At 45.9% G+C, this 10,498-nt stretch overlaps 1 protein-coding gene across 1 annotated transcript; it reads left to right on the plus strand.

The window, feature by feature from the left end:
- Positions 1–6,979: 6,979 nt before the first annotated feature.
- On the plus strand, positions 6,980–7,189 carry CCR75_006516 (uncharacterized protein; the record flags this gene model as incomplete). Its single annotated transcript, XM_067964586.1, has 1 exon — positions 6,980–7,189. The coding sequence occupies one exon, from the start codon at positions 6,980–6,982 to the stop codon at positions 7,187–7,189; it is 210 nt and encodes a 69-aa protein (XP_067815371.1).
- Between the last annotated feature and the right edge of the window lie 3,309 nt (positions 7,190–10,498).

The following is a 10,498-nucleotide window of genomic DNA, read 5'->3' on the forward strand; positions in this document are numbered from 1 at the left end:
CAATAATCATAGTAAGTTTATGCATTTGCTTTGGGGAAAACTGTAACTGGGCACCTTTCTCTAGTACTGGTAAGTACTAATTAACCTTACACTGATTACAGTGTAGGTAGGGTGCCTCGAACTTCACGTACGCAAGATACAGAGGAAGGTTTCTAAGTAGCTAAGGACCAAAGGTGATTCACTGGATTTAGAATTAAGGAAAAGTATTACTGTATTAATATAGTAAGTTTCCTACGTAACGACCTTCTATCTACAACAGAACTTATTATTTTAATATCTAGCTAAGTATGGCGCCTCCTTGCGCACCGCACAATCGTGTCTTAAAACGATTGTCGGGGTTGACTTAAACTAAATCAACCAAGCAATAGAGCTAATGTCTTATTGCATCAATAATACCAAATTTGGTATTACTGGAGCTATTTAAGTCAAAAATAATAAAGATAATAATTTTGCACTTCTTCTTTTTGTTTCTCTCATCGAAAATAATATTTATTATTCTTCTTATAGAAAATAATACTTATGTAACGGGACACCCCGTTACATAAACAACCTTATTCTTAATTGCACGCTTGGTCCATGCTAGTTGTAACGGGCAGCTTGTTACATAATTACTGTAACCTATTGAGAAATAACAATATAGATAAATCCTTACACATAAGACTATAGCAGTAATGTGAAATTGATATTCATTGGTTGATTTAAGTCTTTTTATCAATCCCGTAAATCGGTGGTAATGCACTATTTTTGCTCAGTCTGTCTACAAAGACGACGAGCCCCGTCCGACCCTTATAATCGGGCGGCATACCAAACATGAAGTCCAGACTTACGGACTTCCACAATTCGTTAGAATCGGTAGCGGCCTTTAGTGGCGCACTGCTGGACGGTGCAGGCTTAATGCGCTGACACTGTTTGCAAGAGCGAATATACTTGAACACTCATCAACATAAGGGTGGCAGAATGTCTTTTCACGGCCCAAAGGCCCATTAGATGGCGCATCATGGAGCTCGTGAAGGATCATCAGCTTGAGGTCTGTGTCATGAGGCACATAGATTCATAAGGGATCACAAGGTGGCAGCTGATGCCATAACATGCTATCGGTGTAGCTAAAGCGATTTAGCTTAGCTTTCAGGTGCGACGGAAGGGAAACCTTTCGTCCACCGAAGTGATCCAACAGCAGGCACACTTTCCGTGTGTCTTGTCTCGAAGTCTGGTCTGCGCGATAAAGCATCAGCCAAGACATTCGACTTACCCGGCTTATATTTAACTTTTAAATTAAAATCAGAGAAGATTGTGAGCCATCTTGCCATTCTAGGTGAGAGGTGCGGTGAGTTTATTGCGGTCCGCAGTAATGCATGATCCGTATAAGCCACAAATGGTTCGGTGCCCAATAGGTGCACACGAATTTTAATACGAGTATACGTTATTGAAAGTACCTCTTTGTCATGCACAGGGTAATTCAGTTCCGCGGCTTTTAAAATCCGGGACTGATAAGAGAAGACACGGTCAACGCCGTCATTGCCCTTCTGCATGAGCGCGCTGCCGATTGCACAATTACTTGCATCGCAGACGACGCGAAAGGGCTTATCCGCGTCTGGCAATGCCAAGACCTGCGCTGTAATAAGAGATTGCTTCACTGATGTGAACGCATCATCTTGTTCTTTTAACCAAACCCATTCTGCGTCCTTTTTAAGGAGGTCAGATAATGGTTTAGTTTGCTCAGCAGAATTCTTGCTATATGTATGCAAGTAATAAGCGAGCCCTAGGAATTGGCGCAAATCCTTCACATGCCGTGGGATTGGCCATTCCTTTACTGATTTTACCTTGTCTGGGTCTGCTCGTACACCATGTGTACCAACGATGCATCCCAGTACAGGTATCTCAGGGACCTATGACGCACATTTGCAAGTTGACGTACAACTGGGCGTCCTTCAACGTCCACAACACAGCGTCTAAATGACGCTTGTGCGACTCTATTCACAACACAGCGTCTAAATGACGCTTGTGCGACTCTATTGCGCTCAGCTTGTCCTCGGCCCTACTATGCACGAATACATCGTCAATGTAATGGGGTGCGTAGGCACGGTGCTGACGCATCCCGTGAGCCACCACTCGGTTGAATTTCGCTGGTGCGTTTTTCAAACCTTGGGGCATCACAAGCCGTTCCAAAAGCATACCGCTTGGAGGGGGGCTTACAGCTGTTTTTGCTACATCGGACTCTCGCATGAGTACCTGATAGTAGCCATCCTTCAAATCCAACGCGAAAAGATAGTTGACTTTCCCATGGAGTTAAACAAGACATCAATCCGCGGGATTGGCGTTTGCGCCGGTATGCTCGCCGTTTACTGATTTTACCTTGTCTGGGTCTGCTCGTACACCATGTGTACCAACGATGCAGCCCAGTACAGGTATCTCAGGGACCCCTATGACGCACTTTTGCAAGTTGACGTACAATTGGGCGTCCTTTAAAGTCTGCAACACAGCGTCTAAATGACGCTTGTGCGACTCTATTGCGCTCAGCCCGTCCTCGGCCCTACTATGCACGAATACATCGTCAAAGTAATGAGGCGCGTAGGCACGGTGCTGACGCATCACGTGAGCCACCACTCGGTTGAATGTCGCTGGTGCGTTTTTCAAACCTTGGGGCATCACAAGCCACTCCCAAAGCATACCGCTTGGGGTGCTTACTGCCGTTTTGGCTACATCGGACTCTCTCATGAGTACCTGATAGTAGCCATCCTTCAAATCCAACGCGGAAAAGATAGTTGACTTTCCCATGGAGTTCAACAAGACATCTTTCCGCGGGATTGGCGTTTGCGCCGGTATGGTCGCCGTGTTCAGCTTATTGTAAGCATGAACCACGCGCCATCCACCTGTGGCTTTACGCACACAAAAGGTCAGGCTGCAGTGAGGCGATTTGCTCTCACGCACATGTCCCGCCTTGGCTCGCTTGTCGAAGAACTCATCGATATAATCGACTTGTTCTTTCGGCAAACGCCATTGCCTGGTCACACAATACTTGGTGCCAGGTTCGAGGTCTATCTCGTGCCCGAAGCCCCTATCTGCTGGTAAGCGGCTCGGCACTTCTTCCGGGAACACATCGCGATGTTTCCACAGAACCTCAAAGAACGGACTGTCTCTCAAGGCATCTTTGCCTTGAGCAGCGAACCGTTTCTTTTTGTCTGTTTCTAGGACGCTCTCATCCATTGTGGACGACGAGCAACAGTCCACCAAGTTCTCTTCTGGAACTGGTGTGACTATTTCGTGGATCTTTCCATCCTTTAATTCGGCAAGGAAGAGATCCCACGAGCATCTCCGGGAGATTTACTATCTCCTCGGCAGATTTAAAGTCTTATCGGATCACCTTAATTGAGGATGCCTCCGCAATTTCGTTTTTGACGGCCTCGAATACCTCGTTCGAAGGCCCGTCCTCTTTTTTAGGACTGATCCAAAGGTCACTTGTTTAGACGTGCCTTTTATCGTCCTAATCTGTCAGGCACTCGTTCTTCGATTCACCACGACCTTTGACTGGGAAGCGGGTGCCGTTGCTCTCCTGGCTAACGCACTTCTTCCAGCCGCCACAGGCTCTAGACACTGTGCCGATTCATGCGACGCTTGACTTTCTGTCAGTCCGCCGTCACCTACCAGTGGCTCTCGGTTCTGTGCAGGACTTTGGGACACGTGACTTCTTGTCATTACCCTTTTCACTACCTCAGTCTCCTCGAGCATAGTAGGAATTTGCGTCACCTGACATCCGGTCGGTACAATTCTAACTACACCAGACTAAGGGCTCTTGGTTGACTTTCGTGACGTTTGACATCCCGTCAACGCACTCTCAACTGTGTTCAACACGACATCAGTTGCATACACGTCTCGCAGGAGCACATCCTTTCCGGTGACCTGCGTAGAGTTCGCAACTGTGCGTGTACGCCAGTCTATCCATGGTTGGTGTTTTGCCAACCATAGCATGCCTAGGATGAGGTCATACGGACTCTCCATACCTAGCATTGTGAACTTCTCTTTACAAGAGAAGTCACTAAAGCTGAAGGTGAGTTCTACCTGAACCCCCCCCCTCAGGCTTAACGAGAGCGCCGATAGCTAAACGAACGGTCGCCTCTTCTCGCTTGCCATCCTGGAAAAGCGACTCAAACATCACCGGTCTCTTTCTTAGAGCCGCGAGTTTTACAAAATCTTGTGATATACCCGAATCCACTAGGAGGATCATCACCTGGTCATAGCCTCGTACTTGAGCGCTATAGACCAGCAGGGTTGAATTCCGAAATTTCGAGACCTTAGGGACTATGCTACCCATTTGTTCCACAACTCTGAGCTTAGGGGTAGCTTCAGAGAGACAACGTCAGCATTTTTCAACTCCATGGGAGTGGCATGTGACCTCTCGGCCGACGGCTTATACCAAGCTGTCGCCAAGGCACGGTTGTAGGAATTGCTCCTTAACTAAGGCAATTTGGATTGCCTCTTCCATCATCGATGGCACCTTTCTAAAAAGCGCCTGTCGCGATGTGCCGTGCCGTAGTCTGTTCATTAACGTTGGCACCTCGGTGTGCTCCGGAATCGGACCTACGATAATGGAAGCCGACGGCGAGCGTATCTCCTGCACATAATCTTACAGAGATCGCTTCGCCAGTCGCGCCTCAAAGAAGCGCGCCTGAACCAACACCTCGTTGTTATGCGGCTGATAAATGGCGCGAATCTTTGTATTCAAGATCGCCCATAAAGGGAACGCCTTAACGTCTGCCATAAGCGACCAGTAAGCCCACTCTGAGGTCTTACCGCACATATGCGACATGGCAAACGAAACCATCCGGCTGTCGTCCTCGATGAGCTTCGCCACACCGCATTGCTCCACGGCTAAAAGCTAGTGGACAATAATGTGCGCAGCAGTTCCAACGAGCTTGGGCGGGTCCATCCGAATGGGCCTCGGTTGATGCGGCCGGGAGGAGAGCATCTCAACAGTCCTGTTGAGATCATCGGTCCGCGCCTGCTCACGTCTCAGCTCATCTGAGTCTGAGTGGCGGACTCCGCCGCAGCATGGTTCTGTGCCTTGGACGCGGCTCTCCGCTGTCTGAGCATGAATGCCTCAAACTTCTCCAACTGAGCAACATGTAGCTCAAGAGGACTACCCAAGAGCCTGGCCAGGGCTTGTTCACCAAGTCTCTGAGCCATGGGCTCAGCCAACTCTCGATGATGATCGGAGAGATAGGGGAAATGAGCCCAATCGATATTGAGACTCATCCTCACTGACGCGCTCAGAGATGCGGGTCGCGGCACGGATTTCAGAAACGAAGGTTTTATGTAGGCGGGCACGTCTTAATGCGGTCATGCTCTACCTAAGCACACATCTTAGCACAGCAAGGAAGCGGTTTGGCCGTCTTCTCTCACGTGCAGGGAATTTGTTGGTGGGCGCCTAAGCGACCTTACCCAACGAACCAAGTCCCTTAGTACAAGTGGCGTCACGGAAACGGTTATCCGGCTCCACGTGCACACTTGCGAACTAGGAAGTATGTTTCAGACTGAGTTACATTTAATCGTATTAAATATAAATACTTATTTTTAACCAATTTTAAAATGCCATCTTTGTAGATAGACACTAATATGTTTTTCGAGCGTATCCTTATAGATACCTCGCGTAACGGATGGCGCCAGCCGCCATCCCTCCTAATGTGAACGCCCTCAGAGACATCACATACGCAAGGGTGGGTTACAATGTGAACAACACCCAAGTGGTGGGTCTAATTACTTCGCTTAAGTAATTGACTATCCCCTTCAGTACAAAAAGTCTACTAAACGGGGACTGTGTAACATAGGGCAACTTTAGCCCGTCACATTTTAAGAGCTTCTTGATCGGTCTTAGAGAGACGAAACGGCGCTCGTGAACTTGGAATCGCATCTGATTTCATTTCGACGTCGAAGTGCACCGCACGTGCCGGTAGAAGTCCGTCTGGCAGCTTAGCTGGAAATATGTCGGTGTACTCGTTAAAAAGACCGCCAAGCCAACCCGGGACATTGTCATCCACTTTAACAGAAGCAACCTTGACCACAGACAGCTCTGCGTATTCATTCCTGCGCACGAACAATCTGCGCGGTTGACCTCCTGCCTTGGAAGCGGTGTCGCTAGGTATCTGCCTTTTTCCAGCTGGAACTTCCTGTTTACCGATATCGGGCTGAGTCTGAAGCAAATATGGCTTGATGTCCAGTCAATTTGCGGGGCGTATTTGCAAAAACCACGGAATACCAAAAATCACATTATGATCTGCATCTAGCTGGGTCTCCGTGAAGGTCATGTTCAAAACAAGCCTGCAGTGTCGCCTCAACTGTCGCTAGCCCCGCCGGTGAGGTAAGAGACACATCAAACCGCACTAACTGGCCTTGTTGCGCACTAACAACTCGAAAAGCAATTCAAGGGCGAATACATTTGTCGAGGCCCCACAATACAGCAAAACGTAACTAGTACACCATCAAAATTAACAAGCTTGCGCAACAAAAAGGTTGCTTATTATACAAAATGACATCAATCGCGTTCACAGTAAATTGATCAACACGACAGTCTCGTCAACAGCTTCACTTTCATCGTGAACACTTTCAATCATCCCAACCGCGCTCTCAACCTTGATACTGCTTTAGTTTGTGGCCTCGTCGGGCAATCTGCGAGTCGATGTCCTGGCCTCTTGCAATAGAAGCACAACTTGCATTGAAAACACTTTTCCCATGACACTACTTCCACATTGTCAATCTCCATTGGAAAAAAATTGGAAATTTTTTTGTGCAGATTTACCCATAGCCCCTATAAGAATTAATAGGTTGGTGATCCTTAAAACGTTGACGAGTAATCCTTCCAGGTCGATAAAGTTGTGGCGCACGACTCAAACTCCTAAGCCAAAATGTGAACGCTATAAGTCATATGCGACATTAATGCCAGACTGGGAGTCAAGCAACGGCGATACTCAACTTCGGCACGTGTTTGATGCTGCAGGCCTTTCGTAAAGTAAAAGACGGAGTCGACGTCACTCATGTTTCGCACTTGGATAACCAGCTATATAAAGCGATTCACCAAGTCTCCAAGATCCCGACACTGCGCTTGAGTAAGATTCCTAAGTCGGTCACGAAGTCGGATCTGAAGGGTCTGCGAATCTGCGGGTACAAATTCGTGCTCAGTTCTGTGGTGCATCTTTGAAGTGATTGGTAACCAGCTATTAAAAGCGATTCACAAAGTCTCCAAGATCCCGACACTGCGCTTGAGTAAGATTTCGAAGTCGGTCACGAAGTCGGATCTGAAGGGTCTGCGGATCTGCGGGTACAAATTCGTGCTCAGTTCTGTGGTGGATCTTTTAAGTGATTGGTTCCAACCGTACGTCCACAGCCTTCTGATCGAAAGGCTTGGTGTAGGGCGCGATGCGCCAGCTCACGACGGAAAATGCAAATTCAAGAGCGTAATCGCGTATACGCATGCCGACAGCCGAAGAACAATACCTCTTTAAGTAGATAATGTCGGCATAAAAAAAATCCAGTGAATAATCAAGTCAAGAATCCAGAAAAGAAATCATTAGGCTTAGAGTAGCATATATATATGAATTAAGGACCTATCAAAAGATCATCGTTTTTGTTCTTACCAGCTCGGACAATACATCTGGTAGCACTTGTTGGTCCAGCAACCAACTCTGACCCTGACCTCTTGACTTGACCTTACCGTACCTGCTACGGCCTCCGATCGATCAAGTGGTACGTAAAATCCATGAACGTGCCTTCAAACGCAGCGCTCATGCAAAATATGCTTGTAATGATAGCGCAACAACAAGAGATGATTCGCAAAATGGCACGCTTAAGGACCTCTGACTTGACGTGGTTGAGGCGCTTCGTTACAGTGGACAATTGTAACAGTCGTTCGCTTTGTTCAAGGAACAAGTGCAACAGTATTTGAAGTGAAGCGCGTCGAGTGGAAAAGCGCGACGATGGCAACCACTATTATTTTGGCGATTAAAAAGCATGCTCATTGGCACGGCACAGCGGCGGAGTGGTTTGTCTGGTCACGCAACATAATTAACACTGTCGATATACTATTCTTTCAAACCTGCAATTGGTCCTCAAGCACAGCAAAGATAATGGTTAGGATAGATCCAACACATGGTAGGCATAGATCTTACAAGGTCCAAGAAGCTATTAATTATTGTAGTAAATATAGCACTGTTATGTACCGTGACGATCTAAAGAATACCTTATACCCCGCGGAACAGAAATCTGATAATGCTTTGGTAACTCATCGTGGTGGGGTGGACACGAGTCCACCTGACCCGTTATGTAATGCAAACAAATCCCCATACTCTTGCAGCTCCTGGAGCCAGCAATATGTACGAATAAAGTGGTTTATTTTTTAGTTCCAAGAGCTCTCAGGTTCGTATCCTAATTGATCAACGACAACTTAGAGGCTGCTCTCTGCCTCAGAGGCGTCCTTCAGCCTTAGTGCTTCGTTCGCACTGAGGCTGAAGAACGCCTCTGAGGCATATGCACTAACCCCTCGAAACGAAGGAGGTGGATACGGGCCTAGTGCAGGGCACTGAACCACCGTCCCAACTAGAAAACCCTCCAACAACTAAGCAAAGTTTTTTTTATCCCCCTCGCGCAAGTTCAGCAAAAATATAACACAGCGTACAAGCTGACGGTATTTAGTTTTTTATAGTAAACCTGCGCGGTTTGTCATAACGATAAAAATAATTGTAACGATGTCATTGTCGTCTTGCGGGCTTCTAATTACGACTAGCAATAAACATTTTGACGTTCGCTCATGCATATGGCCACCCTCATGTTGGCGTTGCATATTATCCAAGTATTAATTAATGGTGTCAATAGTATTAAAAACGGCGGTGCGCAACAGGTAGATAATGCTACGCGGGCCATTTAGGGTTGACAACATTAAATGTCGCCGGACCATTATAAGAAATTTGGGCTCGTTTAGGGTCCTGGTTGGAAGTAGACGGCCAAGGGGCTGTCATTGCCCTGATGGCCTTCGGCAGCATCCATCTCGGCAGCCAGTATAGCCTCTCTTGAGCCCAGTATAGAACAATGTCCTAGAGGTCCAGCTCAGCAAATACCTGATGAACGCTTATGCATACTTTATTAAAAAGGTCAATTAAACCTTGAAGCACAGTTGTAGTTTGAAGCTTAATTGAGCTTTTTACTATTATATTGTACTTTACAGCTCAATTGTACTTTAAAGCTTAATTGTACTTTAAGTTCAATTGGTATTTTAATATTATATGTACTTTAAAATTTAATTGACCTTTTTAATATTCTATTGTTTTTTAAAGTAGCGTTCATCAGATAATGGTGGGCCTCAAGGACATGGTAAAACCAACATGTTGACGGAAGAAATGCAACGGGGTATCCCGCTCAATGAAAATTATTTCCTATAAGAGAAAATATTAAAGCAATACGACAACAGTTATGTTAATTGGTTGATTTTGATTTAAATCAATCCCACAAATATCTGTCAGACGCACGAATGAGCGGTGCATAAGGGGTCACAATACATAACTTGATATTGATTATTAAATTCAGCAGATAAGAAGATCGTTACGTAGGAATTTAAATATATTTTAACGCGGTTTTCTTTTAATCTATACTAAGCTTTCCATAGTATTGACCTTTGGTAGCTGAGATTCCTTAGCTACTCAAAACGTTTCTCTGCATGTCGTGAACGTAAATTATTTGGAGGAACCTCACCTTCACTGTTATCAGTGCAGTTTAGTACTGAAGTAGTACTAGCGAAAATTGCCGCTACAAGCAAGGCGTTAAATTTTGAATTGAGGGACTGGTAATCAATTCGCCCTCGTCGCCACAGAAATCGGCCCACATGCGTATATTTCCTTACTGAAAAGAAAGGCGATATATATCTTTTTAATAATTACCGACCACTCACCCTGCTTAACCATGACGCAAAATTTGGAACTAAAGTCTTAGCTTATAGAATGGCGGACATTTAATTATAACTATTGCATACGAATCGATTTGAAATTAACAAAGGACGATCTATTCGACAAGCATTTATGGCTTTTCAAGATCTCCAAGAATGCGCTAAAAATGCTTGTCTACCCAATGCCGGTGCAATTTTGTTACATTTCGCGAAAGCTTTCGATAGTGCTTTGTGGCCAGCTTTGGACATGGTACTGAAACACTATGAATTTGGACCAACGTTCAGACAAGCGATTCGAACATTTTATAAAGGAACTATAGCCACTGTACTCGTTCATGGTAATGGTACTGCTATCGAGTATTTTGAACTTGGATGTGGGGTACGTCAGAGTGATCCCATTTCGCCTGAATTATTCGTGTTGTCAAGCCAGGTAGATTATTTAGTCCCCGTCTATAATATTAATATAGACAACATTCTAACTGAGAATGTAGGCGGGCACGTCGTAATGCGGCCACGCTCTACTTAGCACACACCCTAGCACAGCGAGGAAGCGGTTTGCACCTGCTTCTCTTGCGT

Source organism: Bremia lactucae, linkage group LG1 (assembly GCF_004359215.1).
Source record: "Bremia lactucae strain SF5 linkage group LG1, whole genome shotgun sequence".
Taxonomy (NCBI): Eukaryota; Oomycota; class Peronosporomycetes; order Peronosporales; family Peronosporaceae; genus Bremia; species Bremia lactucae.